Source organism: Mobula hypostoma, chromosome 13 (genome assembly GCF_963921235.1).
Source record: "Mobula hypostoma chromosome 13, sMobHyp1.1, whole genome shotgun sequence".
NCBI lineage: Eukaryota > Metazoa > Chordata > Chondrichthyes > Myliobatiformes > Myliobatidae > Mobula > Mobula hypostoma.
In genome coordinates, this window is record NC_086109.1 from 60,467,350 (window position 1) to 60,483,069 (window position 15,720).

General features: G+C 42.7%; 1 protein-coding gene across 3 annotated transcripts in view; it reads right to left on the minus strand.

The window, feature by feature from the left end:
• Window positions 1-15,720, minus strand: part of adamts17 (ADAM metallopeptidase with thrombospondin type 1 motif, 17) — a 435,095-nt gene that overhangs the window by 29,196 nt on the left and 390,179 nt on the right. For 2 of the 3 annotated variants that reach the window (XM_063065786.1, XM_063065788.1), the window contains one exon: window positions 5,294-5,446. In XM_063065786.1, coding sequence (XP_062921856.1) covers window positions 5,294-5,446 — 153 coding nt within the window. Of the gene's footprint in view, window positions 1-5,293; window positions 5,447-7,624; window positions 7,713-15,720 lie in introns of those variants that run through there. The other variant, XM_063065787.1, reaches the window with a different exon arrangement.

The following is a 15,720-nucleotide window of genomic DNA, read 5'->3' on the forward strand; positions in this document are numbered from 1 at the left end:
GATTGTTGTTAATTGATTTAATTCCATAACTTAAAGAAACTAATAAGAAGTACATGTCTGCCAGTATTGCATCATTCAAAGCTCTCACAAGGCACAAAAACATGCCTTGTGATTCATCAACTGCACACAGTAAGATACACAAGGGTAAATACGAAACTACTGGTGAAACATTGGAAGTCCAAAGGTGTGAATGTGAGTGTGTGAGAGAGAGAGGAAGAGGGAGAGGGAGGGAGAGAGAGGAGGGAGGGGAGGGGGAGGGGAAGGGGAAAGGGAGGGGGAGGGGGAGAGGGAGAGGGAGAGGGAGATATAGGTGAAGGATCCAATCTTATAGTTAACTATGGCTCTGTGCTCGCCCAGTCCAACTCTTACAGCGGAAATTCAGACCCTGAGTCCATGAATGCTGCAGAAATCTGCATTCGACCACAATACAGCTTGTCTTCTGCTGAGCTAATACTGGGGGTGGAAGGGGGGCGTGGTGGAGGCAGAAACAGCACTGACTCGAGCCTGGACACATACATACATTGCCCCTGGTGAAACGTACCAGCTTCAGTGCTTCTTTCCTGGTGGCTCTAAATAGGCAACACCACGGCTTGAGGCCTAGTCCTTGCTATGACCAAGGCCATGCGGCTCCCCCGCTGGCTGCTGATGAATCAGTGAATCGGACGCAGCATTCCACATTAACAATGTCCAAATGGGTCTTGCAACCAGAAGAAAAGTAACTAAGATGGTCACTCCCTATTAGACTGCACGCCTCCTTTGCTCCTCCAAAGCCTCTGATGCAAGCAGCAGCACAATCTGCACCAACTCCAGCTCCTTCAACTTCTCCGCTAACGAGAAACTCGCTGACGGGGTAGACCTGCAGTTCTTTAAGTTCTTAATGTCCAGCAGCATCTTGCAATCATAAACAATACACTTAAAGAGGACAGTAGCGCCCTTTGTTGACTCTGGAGAAACGGCTGCGCTCAAGTGCGTCACCATCTTCTCCGAGGAGTGAGTGAGATTTAAATAATCTGCAAAAATCTAATATGAAAACAGAAAGTGCTCGAGGTATTCAAAGGATCAGGCATACCTATAGGAGACAAAAAGGAGCTAACATTTCTGAAATTACCTGAAATGCTAACTCTGTTTCTCTTCATACAAATGTGGCCTGAGCTAGCTGGCTGCTCTACTTGCTTTATCCATACGACCACTTGCTAAGTACAACTCCAGTCATATACAAATTTGCTGATAATACCACTGTTGTAGGCTGAATCAAAGGTGATGACAAATAGGCATATAGGACAGAAAGGGAAAAACTAGTTGAATAGTGTCATAACAATATCTCACTCAGCAAAAGAGCTGGTTACTTACAACAGGCAGAATCTGGTGAGGAAGGTCAGTAACTTTAAATTCCTTGATGTTACCACATCAGAGGTTCTACTCTGGATCCAGTACATTATGGCCTTCGCAAAGAAGGCACAACAGCGCCTCTACATTGTTAGAAATTTGCATATATTCAGCATGTCATCTAAAACTTCTCTATATACACACAGTGGAGAGTATCCTGAGTGGTTGCACCTTGGCCTGCTATAGGAATTCCAATGCCTAAGAATGGAAAAGTCTATAAAAAGTGGCAGATACAGCCCTGTCCATCAGAGCCAAAGTCCTCCCCATCACTGAGCATATCTACAAGGAACACTGCCACAGGAAAGCGGCACCCATTATCAAGGACCCCTGCATCCAGCCATGCTGTCTTCTCACCACCAGCATTGGGCATGAGGTACAGAAGCCTTAGATCCCTTACCACCAAGTTCAGGAACAGTTATTACACTACAACTGTCAGCCTCCTGAACCAGCATGGATAACTTTATTCACCTCAACGTGAACTGACTCAACAACATATAACACACACAAAATACTGGAGGAACTCAGCAGGCCAGGCAGCATCTATGGAAAAGAGTACACAATTGACATTTTGGGGCGAGACCCTTCATAAGGATGGACAAAAAAGAGATGAGAAGTCAGAGTAAGAGGCTGGGAGCAGGGGTGGAAGAAGTACAAGGTAGTAGGTGAGAGGTAAAACCGGGAGAGGGAGAGGGGTGAAGTAAAGTACAGGGAAGTCGATTTGGTGAAAGACATGAAAGGGCTGAAGAAGGGGGAATCTGATAGAAGAGGACAGAAGGCCATGGAAGAAAGAGAAGGGGGAGGAGCACCAGAGGGAGGTGATGGGCAGGTAAGGAGATAAGGTGAGAGAGGGAAACAGGGATGGGGAATGGGGATGGGGGGGAGTAATTATCAGAAGTTTGAGAAATAGATGTTCAAGCAATCAGGTTGGAGGCTATCTAGATGGAATATAAGGTGTTGCTCCTGCAATTTAAGTGTGGCTTCATCGCGGCAGTAGAGGAGGCCACGGAAAGAGGAGTGAACATTGTTGGACAGCGAGCGATGTCTTTCCAATCTATCTGGGCCAGCATTTAAATTGTCCAAACAGCATATTGCACCTTGCACTAGGACCCAGGCACCGGCTCAGCAATATGCACCCGGTGTAGACCACTTTATTTTATTATTTGCATAATTTGTCGTCTTTTGCACATTGGTTGTTCATCAGTCTTTGTTACTTCTTTATAAATTCTTTAATTTCCTGTAAATGCCTCCAAGAAAGTGAATCTCATGGTAGTACTATATGGTGACATACAAATACACCAACCTTGACTTTGACCTGCTGAGCATTTACAGCATCTTCTGTCTTTATGTGAGTGAGGTTTGGTTCAAGTTAAATGGTAGTTTCCGAATTATTTTACAATCCCAAGTAGCTTCCCCCATGACCTTATGAATGGAACTGGCTGTTCACAATCACTCAGTTCTGCTCTGACAATGCTTTTGGAAGAAATTGATTTGCAATTTTCTCATCTGTAAAGTCAGCTATTAAATAAGGAGGTGTACTTCTTTCAAGGCAAAGATACTTGGCAATAAAGAGGATCTGATCTGCGTGACATACACTACTGTAGGATCCAACCCCTGTGGTAACCATTTTAACACAGGGCTCCATGCAGAGCCGGGCTACATTACAGTGCTTTTGCACCAGGGTGTCCAAAAACACCCAGGTATGTACCCCTTGGCGCTTTGAGAAGTCCATCTGCTCTGGACTTGTGCGGCTGTGATGGAAGTCAGGTGTGAACCCCTGCCATTCCACTGGCACTCCTGCAGTGGTAAAAGAGCAATCTGATCACACACTGCACAGACTGTCTGTGAGGGGTGCTGTTGGGTCAGAGTGAGAGATATGGGGCTCAGGGTTGCAGCCCAGTTGGCACGTTGAGTGCAGGCTATTACCAGGGACAGACACCTGGATCCTACCATCTCACTCATCATCCCCTACTGTGAGGGATGCTGCTAATTCCCCTCTTTGTATGGCTGCACAACTCTCAGTAGCACAGCGATTCTTATTAAGATTAATTCCTCAGACTTCAGCAGTTCATTGTACAAGTCAAACTCCCACATATATATTTTCAACTGCTTCCAAATTGTGTTTCTTTATCAAACTTTTTAACAAATTCTTAGCATTTCTTTGCTCTATAAAAACTTGAATATTAATTATGCCACTATCTGTGCCTCAGATGATATCAGCAGGACTTCACTGCATGGAGATTGCCTGTTAAGTTTCCTATGCCATGAGAGGGAAAAAAAAGCTTTTCGAAGTACTTCATTCATTCATTCTATTTATTTAATTGAGTAACAGCACAGATTAGGCCCTTCTGGCCACATCACCCAGCAATCCCCCAATTTAACCCTAGCCTAATCACAGGACAATTTACAATGACCAATTAATCTACCAACTGGTAGGTCTTTGGACTGTGGGAGGAAACCGGAGCATCTGTAGGACACCCACGTGGTCACAGGGAGAACATACAGACTCCTTACAGGTGGTGGTGGGAATTGAACCCGGGATGCCTGGACTGTAAAACGTTGTGCTAACCACTTCAAGTAATACAGTATATGAGTGCAATCTTTCCTTTCTGTAACTTCACTTTCAAATTCGGCAGGTTTTAGATGCTGCCTAATTTGTGTTTTAGAGGGTAGAACTTTCCTTCAGATTTGTTTTGAAGCTCTGTTCTTTTTAATTTAGAGACTAAAACTCTGCCAGTTTCAAGCAACACACACACACAAAATGCTGGTGAACCCAGCAGGCCAGGCAGCACCTATAGGAAGAGGTACAGTCGACGTTTCGGGCCGAGACCCTTCGTCAGGACTAACTGAAAGAAGAGATATGAAAGTGGGAGGGGGAGGGGGAGATCTGAAACGATAGGAGAAAACAGGAGGGGGAGGGATAGAGCTAAGAGCTGGAAAGTTGATTGGCAAAAGGGATACGAGAGGATCATGGGATGGGAGGCCTAGGGAGAAAGAAAGGGGGAGGGGGAGCCCAGAGGATGGGCAAGGAGTTATAGTGAGAGAGACAGAGGGAGAAAGAGAGAGAGAGAGAGAGAGAGAGAGAGAGAGAGAGAGAGAATATAAATTAATTAATTAATAAATAAGGGATGGGGTATGAAGGGGAGGTGGGGCATTAACGGAAGTTAGAAAAGTCAATGTTCATGCCATCAGGTTGGAGGCTACCCAGACGGAATATAAGGTGTTGTTCCTCCAACCTGAGTGTGGCTTCATCTTGACAGTAGAGGAGGCTGTGGATAGACATATCAGAATGGGAATGAGACGTGGAATTGCCAGTTTCATATCCTTTCACTTTGCTGTCATGCCTTTGCTGAAATTCAGAACGCTTTGGCTGTTCTTTTACACTGTTTGTGACCAGTTTTAATCATTTATAAAAGTTGCCAGCTCTGATTCCTGCTGTTTATTTAAGCATATTTCTGGTGACTAGAGCAATGATGTTAACAACCAGAAAACATGGGTTGAGAATTTGAATTGTGTTGAATAAATCAGGTATAACAAAGCTGGTAATTGTGAATTTATAATGAAGTTGTAGAACTGTCAAAAATAAAACTTGCCACTGGTTCAGTAATGTGCTTAAGGAAAGGAAAAGTATCAACTTTATTCATTTAATTGGTGTGGTTGGTGTTGCTTGATAACTTTCTCAATGAATTTGATGTAATTAAATTAATCATTTTGTATTGGTTCACAGTTCCTACAAGGATGATAGTCACATTCATAGTTAAATGAAAAGGAACCCTGAAATTGACTATTTCTCTGCCAAGGGTTCAACTAGAAGCTGGAAGTAGAGTTTTATTCATGAACAAAACAGAACAAATTTTTTCTGATAATTTTATCCTCACGGGTAATGATACGTAGGAACAGTGTTACATACCTTCGACCATTCTCCAGTCCGCCACTTGTAGCAGTTGGAATGGTCCTCACACTCCTCCTCCTCTCTGGGCTTAGTTGCAAGATCACATTTTCTTTGAGGATTGGTGCAATTCACTGTCCTGAGATGGATTCCTCGACCACAGTCTGTTGAACACTACAGAGATCGGTTACAGTCAGTGTTTCAATTCTCCTTTCACACTTCTCACTCGTTTTCCCATTTGTTAATATACCTTATCATACTCAATGAAAAAGAATTGTATTAGCACTTCTGTGCCAGGTGCAACTTTTGAGCATGTTCACAAAGCTACAACAAAACAATATTTCCTAAGTGTGGTAAAGCAGCACTAACAGGAAAGAGGAAAGAGAAGAAAAGGGTGGAGTGGAGTAGTGACAATGAGGAGAGAATAAAGACTCTGAATTAGCAAGAGCAATATCAAAGGGATCGAAGGAGGTAGGTGACTAGAGTTGCCAAAGTGCTGAAGGAACTCAGCAGTCAGGCAACATCTAGGGAAGGAAATAGACAAGTGGCATTTCAGGCTCTGGACTGGAAAAAATGATGGAAGGTAGCCAGTATTAAAAGATGGAGGGAAGGGGCAGAACAAGAGGTGGCGATATGTGAATCTAGATGAAAAGGGTGATAGATGTTGTGCTGTGACAGATTTAATAAATATTGTGCCTCCCTGCCATTCCAGCTGCAAAGCCTATAAAGTTTGCATCAAGTATAGACTGGCTGGCTGTAGATTTTTATTTCATATGATTACTAGTAAGAAAACTTGATGACGATAAAGAAGGCTTTACATCATTACAACATTAGATAGTAGTTTAATCAGTTGTTCACTACTAGACAGGAGGTCATTTGATCCATAATTCTGACTAACTTTTGGTTCTGTTTGCTTGATATTTTTGTAATAATCTGATGAATATTTCCCCTTCTGTTTTTAAGCAGCTCTCTTTCAAAATCTTCTACTGAATCTGTTCCTGTAGCCTTACAAGCTCATCCCAACTCCGGATAGCTTGCTGTGCAAAAATAACTCTCCAGTGAGTCAGTGAGAAATCCAACAAATTCTCTTTCTTCACAATCCCAGCATCTGAAGTATTAATCCCACTCCATTCACACCTAGACTCAGACTATTCCCCTCTGTATTTCTAGCTAGTTTGTGCTTTTTATTTCAGGTTTCCAACACCTGTAATTTTCTTTACATCTCAGTAGCCTGCCTTGAGATAAGGCTTCTCTCAGTCCATCATCTCACACTCAGCCTGAATGGATGGCTTGGATTAACATCAGAGTTAAGGTAGCTGGCCAACTCAGCATTGGAATCTACCGATGTTGCTTGTTTGGGTGTGTGACGGGGTCCTGAATTACCCCTATGAACTGTGCTCGATTACCCCTATGGACTATACCTTTAAAAAGAGAGAGAGAATTGTTCAACACCAGACACCTTGTTATTAAGAGAGAGCGAGCCAAAGACTGCTTTGAGATGGTGTTATGAACCCCTAAGGTTCATATTTTTTGTGGACTGTCACTTTAAGGCACGTGAAAGAACTGAAACTAACTTTTGGATTTCTGCTGAGTTCGGAGAGAGAGGGCACTGAGCATCTCATGGGTCGCTATGGTGACCGAGGGCAGTGTTATTTGATGGACAATTGATGTTATGGTTTCTCTGCAGCGTGTTTACCTTTTACAAGGACACTGGTTTCAGCTTCTGTATTCTTAAAGAGAGAGAAGGGAGGAGTTATTTGAGAGACAGTTGGTACTCAGCATGATTAGATAAATAGAAGGTCAGATCATAGACCTGACACACATGATTTTGGGCACTGAATGAGCTTTGTTGTGCCCACCGAAGAAGTGGATTTTGGAGGATCGATCAGGTGGATCGATCAGTGGCTCTCGCAATGTGGACAGGGTGTGACCGGTGGGGACTTATTTGTGTGTCCAACCCTCGCCTGGGTTGATAGTTCCACCACAGAAGAACGGTCCCCTTTTTTGTGGTCACAGTCGGTGAGCTTTAAAAGGATTTCGGTGGACAACGGGAAGATCGATGGTGTCAGCTCACCTGAAGACTCAAATCTCTCCCTTTCTCTCTCTCTCCATCACTACTCAACTAAATACCACGAACTGAACTGAACTTTACTCATTATCATAAGACTATCTATTTACCCCTAGACTTGAAAAAGTTTGGTTTTCATATATATTCCACACTTACTTATATATAATCATTGCTAACCAGTTTGATTTATCTGCATTTATATTACTGTATTGCATAGTTACTAATAAATATTATTAGTTAATAGCAATACCGGACTCCAAAGTGGTTTCCATTTCTGCTGGTTCTTTAACCCGTCACGGGGTACATGACAGGGTGCCATCCTAGTCTCAGACTCCAATCAGAACTTCTCAGACTCCTTTACTGAAGGTTTTACTGCAAAGTTAGCACAAGGTATTTTAGATGAAACGGCATTCAAAAACCTAAACATTTGATGAATCAGGAGCCTTTCCTGAGATTAACACAAGCAGCAGTGCAATAAACCTGCTGAAGGTGAGCAACATATCAATATTTTTGATTTAATTCATTGGGAGGTGACGGATTGCAGATTGAGTAGAGGATTTAACATAGCTGAAAAATGTATTACCCTATGGGCTGCCATTACAGGGTAAGAAAGGTGACATTAGAAGCACACTGTTTATGAAGTGAAACAGAAAAACACAGAAGTGCCACAGCACCTGGAACTAAAACATAGCTTCCTCCACACAAAGAACTGTTCGCATACTGGCTCCAATATATTCAAATGTAGCAAAGATTCCAGCTGAAACACTCAGCAGATATTATTCATTGTGCAAAATCAGCCTAGTGATCCAGTCTTCATCCTTCTCTCCTCCACCCATCACCAATCCTATGACTATGCCAATAAAGAGCTGCAGTGCAAATCCTTCTTCCAAATTCTCCATTGCTCAAGTATATGTTTTTCCCTCCCACCCAAACAATGGAGGTCAGTTCACAGTGACTTGCTTTCCCAGCTAGTGTACTCTATCTCCATATTCTTTCCTTTAAATCCCCCTTCACAACATGTGCTTTTGACTCAGCCTTTAGAGTTCTTGTGAATTGTGATGCCTTGGAAAGTTTTTCTACTTTAAATGTCAGTGCTTAAAAAGAGGCAGGAGAGATCGGGAATCTTGAAAGTATTCACAGTTTCTGTGCCATAATGGCAGTTTCTCAGCACACATCTCAGAATAAAGGATAACTTCTCTGTTGTAAGACAGAACATCACCTTCAGCTAATAGAAACGGTAGGCATAAAACTTCTACTCATAAAAGTGATAAAAGAAAACAAAAAAATCTGGCTGATTTTCCATAGAACAATATCTGAACTTTCCTGCTGAAAGATTTACTTAACAAATCTAACTATGTGATCATCCTCAAACAGGATCTCTCCTACTTAGTTAAGCAAAATATATTTGTGATTTTTTTGTGTGTCTGTTTTGGTCTTCTGCATCTAACAGTTTTGAATACCTCTATCAAAATGAGAACTAATTTGTATGCAATGCAAAACTCAGCAGATGCTGGAAAGCTGAAATAAAAACTGAAATTGCTGGAAACATTCAGGCAGGTCAGGTAGTGTCTGTTGGGTGGCAACAGTAAACGATCTTCCTTTGTAATGGGAAAAATGAGCAATCAAATGTGCTTTAATTTGCAGGAAAGAAGGAGCAGTGGTAGACCAAAGACAATGTCTGTGATGGGTTGGACATGTACTGGAAAAGCCACTGATGTCATTGTTCACAATGCTCAAGGTGAGGCCTCACCAGTGCATTATAAAGCCTCAGCATCACATCCCTGCTCTTGTATTCTAAACCTCTTGAAATGAATGCTAACATTGCATTTGCCTTCCTCACCACTGACTCAATCTACAAGTTAACTTTTAGGGTGATCTGCTCAAGCACTTCCAACTCACTTCGCATCTCAGATTTTTGGATTTTTTAACCATTTAGAAAATAGTCTGCATATTTATTTCTACTACCAAAGTGCATGACCATGCATTTTCCAACACTGTATTTCATTTAACAACACACATCAAAGTTGCTGGTGAACGCAGCAGGCCAGGCAGCATCTGTAGGAAGAGGTGCAGTCCACGTTTCAGGCCGAGACCCTTCGTCAGGATTTGCCACTTTCTTGCCCATTCTTCTAATCCATCTAAGTCCTTCTGCAGCCTACCTGTTTCCTCAACACTACCTGCCCCTCCACCAATCTTCATATCACCTGCAAACTTGGCAATAAAGCCATCTATTCCATCATCTAAATCAATGATATGCAGTATAAGAAGAAGTGGTCCCAACACCCACCCCTGAGGAACACCACTAGTCACTGGCAGCCAACCAAAAAAGGATCCTTTTATTCCCACTTGCTGCCTCCTACCAATCAGCCAATGCTTTAACCATGCCAGTAACTTTCCTGTAATACCATGGGCTCTTAACTTGGTAAGCAGCCTCATGTGTGGTACCTTGTCAAAGGCCTTCTGAAAGTCTAAATATACAACGTACAATGTAATTTCCTCAAAGGATTCCAACAGGTTCATCAGGCAAGTTTTTCCCTTGAGGAAACCATGCTGACTTTGTCCTATCTTGTCCTGTGTCACCAAGTACTCCATAACTTCATCCTTAACAATTGACTCCAACATCTCCCCAGCCACTGAGGTCAGATTGACTAGTCGTATAAGTTCCTTTCTGCTGCCTCCCTCCTTTCTTAAAGAGTGAAGTGGCATTTGCAATTTTCCAGTCCTCTGGCACCATGCCAAAGTCCAATGATTTTTGAAAGATTATTACAAATGCCTCCACAATCTCTACCACTTCCTTTTTCAGAACCCTAGGGTGCAGTTTTGGGTGGTCTGTATGGCTTACATACCCTTAGGTCTTTCAGCTTTTTGAGCACCTTCTCCCTTGTAATAGTAATGCACTCTCCTCTCTTCCCCCACACTCTACAACCTCTGGTACACTGCTAAGTGTCTTCCACAGTGAAAACTGATACAAAATACTCATTTAGTTCATCTGCCATCTCCATGTCCCCTGCTGTTATTTCTCCGGCCTCATTTTCAAGTGGTCCTATATCCACTCTCATCAATCTTTTATTTTTTTACATACTTGAAAAAGCTTTTACTATACACTTTGATATTGTTTGGTAGCTTGCTTTCATATTTCATATTTTCCCTCCTAAAGATTCTGTAGGTTTTTAAAAGCTTCCCAGTCCCCTATGGTCCTGCTAATTTTTGCTTTGTTGTATGCCCTCTCTTTTGCTTTTACATTAGCTTTGACTTCCCTTATCAGCCACAGTTGTACTATTCTGCTATTTGAGTATTTCTTTATTTTTGGAATGCATCTATCTCTCTCTCATTTTTCCCTGAAACTCACGCCATTTCTGCTCTGCTGTCATCCCTGCCAGCATCTCCTTCCAATTTACTTTGGATGATTCTTCTCTCATACCACTGTAATTTCTTTTACTCCTCTGAAATACTACTATATCAGACTTAACTTTCTCCCTATCAAATTCCAAGTTGAACTCAGTCATATTGTAATCACTGCCTCCTAAGGGTTCTTTTACCTTAAGCTTCCTAAATACCACCGGTTCATTACATAACACCCTATCCAGTATTGCTGAATCCCTCATTGGCTCAATGACAAACTGCTCTAAAAAGCTATCTCGTAGGCATTCAACAAACTCACTCTCCAGAGATCCATTACCAGCCTGATTTTCCCAATCAACCTGCATGTTGAAATCTTCCATGACTATCATAACATTGACCTTTCTGACAATCCTTTTCTATTTCCTGTTGTAATCTGTGGTCCACATCCCGGCTACTGTTGGAAGGCCTGTTATCAAACTCCTTTTATCCTTGCAGTTTCTTAACTCACCGCCAAGAATTCAACATCTTCCAATCCTGCCACATCCTTACCAGCAGAGTCACATCACTCCCTCTGCCTACCTTCCTATCCCTCTGATACAATGTGTAACCTTGGACATTCAGCTCCCAACCACAACCATCCCTTAGCCATGATTCAGTGATAGTCACAAAATCACACCTGACAGTCTGTAATAGTGCAACAGGATCATCCACCTAATTCCTTATACTTTGCGCATTGAGATATAACACTTAGAGTACTGTATTTGTTACCCTTTTTGATTCTGCATCCCCAATGCACTGATACTCTCCCTGCTGGCTGCAATTTTGTCCTATCATCTGCCTGCCCTTTCTGACGGTCTGACTGCATGCTATCTTTGCTTTTTTTAACCATCCATCCTATCCTGAGTCGCTTCACTCCTGGTCCCACCCCCTGCTAAATTAGTTTAATCCCTCCCCAACAGCTCTAACAAATCTGCCCGGGAGAATATTGGTCCCCCTTGGGTTCAGGTACAACCCGTCACTTTTGTACAGGTCATACCTCCCCCAGAAGTGATCCCAATGATCCAAGAACCTGAAGCCCTGTCCCCTCCACCAGCTTCTCAGCCATGTATTTATCTGCAAAACCATCCTGTTTCTACCCTCACTGGTGTGTGGCACAGGACACAATCCAGAAATTACTACCATGGGGGTCCTGCTTCTCAGCTTTCTGCCTAGCTCTCTAAATTCTTTTTTCAGGATCTCTTTGCTGTGTCATTGGTTCCAATATGTACCAAGACATCCGGCTGCTCTCCCTCCACCTCCGAAATGCTGTGGATGCGATCTGAGACGTTCCTGACCCTGGCACCTGGAAGGCAAATACCATTTGGATGTCCCATTCACGTCCACACCATCTCCTGTTTCCCTGACTATTGAGTCCCCTATCACTACCATTCCCCTCTTCTCCCTCTTCCTCTTCTGCACCACGGACCCATGCTCAGTGCCTGTAACTTGGTCCATATGGCCTTCCCCTGGGAGATCATCCCCCACAACAGTATCCAAAACAGTAGACTTATTATTGAGGGGAATGGCCACAGGGGTGCTCTGCGCTAACTACCTATTCATATCTCCAGATCACCCTGCGCACACACAGTTCACACATTTCCTTTTCTCCCGAAAGTCACCCAGCTACTCGCCTCCTGCAACTTAGGGGTGGCTACTTCCTTATAACTGTGATCGATTATCGAGTAGGGGCTGTACTGGATCTGGTAGTAGGTAATGAGCCTGGCCAGGTGACTGACCTTTCAGTGGGTTAGCAGTAGGGGAATAGTGACCACAATTCCTTAAGTTTGAAGATAGTTATAGATAAGAACAAATATGGACCTTACGAGAGAGTATTAAATTATGTGAGCATTAGGAAGGAACTAGGGAGAGTTAATTAGGAACAGCTGTTTTTGTACAAGTCAAGTTCAGACTTGCAGAGGGTGTTTAAAGACCAATTGCACAGAGTACACGACAGGTATGTTCCAGTCAGAAGGAATGACAAGGGTGGCAAGATAAGGAAACCCTGGATGTCCAGGAAGGTGATTTAATTTTGTCAAGAGGAAAAAGGAAAGTATGTAAAGCTTTGGATAGCTACAATCAAACAGAGCCCTTGATGATTATAGAAGTGCTAGAAAGGAAGTTAAGAAGGGAATTAGGAAAGCCAGGAGAGGCCACGAAAAGTCTTTGTCAGGTAGATTTAAAGAGAATCCCAAGGCATTCTACATATACATCAGGAGCAAGGGGATAACTTGAGAGAGGGCATGACCACTCAAAGATAAAGATGGGGGGAAACATTTCTTGGATGCAGAGGATGTAACTGAGGTCCATAATGAGTACTTTACTTCGGTATCTACCAAGGAGAAGGATGTGGAGGATAGGGAGATCAATGCTGAGGTTTTTAATATGCTAGGGCATTTTGAAGTAAAGGAGGAGATGGTATTAGGTTTCTTAAAGAGCATTAAGGTGGATAAGTTTTCAGGGCCTGATGAGATGTACCCAAAGTTATTGAGAGAAGCAAGAAAAAAGATTACTGGGGAGTTGACCAATATCTTTGGGTCCTCTCTAACCACAGGCAAGGTCCCAGAGGATGGCGAGTAGATAGTTTTGCCCCATTATTCAAAATGGAACATGGGATAACCCTGGAAAATATGATGAATCTCACATCAGTGGTAGAGAAGTTACTGGTGAGAATTCTTAGAGATAGGATTTATGAGCATTTGGAAAGCCATGTCTTAATTAGGAAGAGCCATCATGTTTTTGTACAGGGCAAGTCATGTCTTACTAACTTGATTGAGTTTTTTGATGAGGTGACGAGGTGACAAGGGTGATTGATGAAGGTAGATCTGTGGATGTAGTCTACATGAATTTTACTAAGATGTTTGACAAGGTCAGTCATGGGAGGCTCATCCAGAAGATTAAGATGTACAGGATCCATGGTGAACTGGCCATTTGTATTCATAACTAGCTTGCCCATAGAAGGTGGAGGGACATTCTAGCTGAGGTCTATGGTTGGTGGTTGCCCATAGAAGATGAAAGGACATTCTAGCTGGAAGTCTATAGTTGGTAGTGTTCCACAGGGATCTGTACTGGGACCTCTGTAGTTTGTGATGTGCATAAATGACCTGGATGAAAATGTGGATGAGTGGGTTAGTAAGTTGCAGAAGATGCAAAGATTGGAAAAGAATACAGCAGGATATAGATCAGTTGCAAATATGTGTGGAGGAATGGCAGTTTAACCCAGCTAAATGCAAAGTGTTGCAGCTTGGTAAGTCAAATATAAAGACACTGTTAAGGACAAAACTTTTAACAGTGTTGATGAGCAGAGGGATCTTGGGATCCAAGTTCATAGCTCCCTGAAAGTGGCTACACAGGTTGATAGGATGGTTACAAAGGCACATGGCAAACTTGCCTACTTGCCTTTATCAGTTGAGACAAAGTCAGGAAGTTATGTTGCAGCTTGATGAAACTGTAGTTAGGTCGCATCTGGAGTATTGCATACATTCTAGTCACCCCATTACAGGAAGGATGTTGAGTTTTTGGAAAGGGTGCAGAAGAGGTTTACCAGGATGCTGCCTGGATTAGAAAGCATGTGCGATGACAACTGAGTTTGGGCTATTTTCTCTGGAGCAGCAGAGGCTGGGAGGAGATCTGATAGAGGTTTATAAGACTATGAGAGACACAGATAGAATAGACAGACACTATCTTTTTTCCCCGGGTTGAAATGTTTATTACTGGAGGATGTGCATTTAAGGTGGGGGAGGGGGTGCGTAATTTCAAAGGAGGTGTCAGGGGCATGTGTTTTTATAGAGTAATGAGTGCCTGGAATGCTCTGCCTGGGGTGGTGGTAGAGGCAGATACATTAGAGACGTTTAAGAGATGTTTAGATAGGCACATGAATGTGAGGAAAATGGAAGGATATGGACATTGTGTAGGCAGAGGGGATTAGTTTAATTGGCCATTTGATTATTAATTTAATTGGTTTAGTACAACATTCTCACATTGGCCTCATCAGTCAACTCAGAACCACCAAACTGAACTGGTAACAGGGTACCATGGAATCTGACAGGTTGTCTGAGAAGGCTAAACCTGATGTATTTTATGCATCTCTTTCCATTTCATTTTAATCTCCCTCGTGTCATCCCTTAGATTCTGACTTTGAACCATAGAACACTACAGCACAGAAAACAGGCCATTTGGCCTGTCTAGTCTGTGCCAAAACTTTATTCCGCTAGTCCCATTGACCTGCACCCAGTCCAAACCCTCCAGACCTCTCCCACCCATGTATCTATCCAATTCATTCTTAAAACTTAAGAGTGAGCCTGCATTTACCACGTCAGATGGCAGCTCGTTCCACACTCCCACCACTCTGAGTGAAGAAGTTCCTCCTAATGTTCCCCTTAAACCTTTCTCCTTTCACCCTAAAGCCATGTCCTCTTGTATTTATCTCTCCTAATCTAAGTGGAAAGAGCCTACTCGCATTTACTCTGTCCATACCCCTCATAATTTTGTAAACCTCTATCAAATCTCCCCTCATTCTTCTACGCTCCAAGGAATAAAGTCCTAATCTGTTCAATCTTTCTCTGCAACTTAGCTCCGTAACATCCTAGTAAATCTTCTCTGCATTCTTTCAATCTTACTGATATCCTTCCAATAGTTAGGTGACCAGAACTGTACACAATACTCCAAATTCATACTCACCAATGTCTTTTACAACCTCACCATAACATCCCAACTCCTATACTCAGTACTTTGATTTATGAATGCCAGGATGCCAAAAGCCTTCTTTACAACCCTGTCTACCTGTGACGCCACTTACAGGGAATTATGTATCTGAACTCCCAGATCCCTTTGTTCCTCAGCACTCCTCAGTGCCCTACCGTTTACTGTGTATGTCTTACCTTGGTATGTCCTTCCAAAATGCAACACCTCACACTTGTTGGCATTAAATTCCACCTGCCATTTTCTGGCCCATTTTTCCAGTGGGTCCAGAAACCTCTGCAAGCTTTGAAAGCCTTCCTCG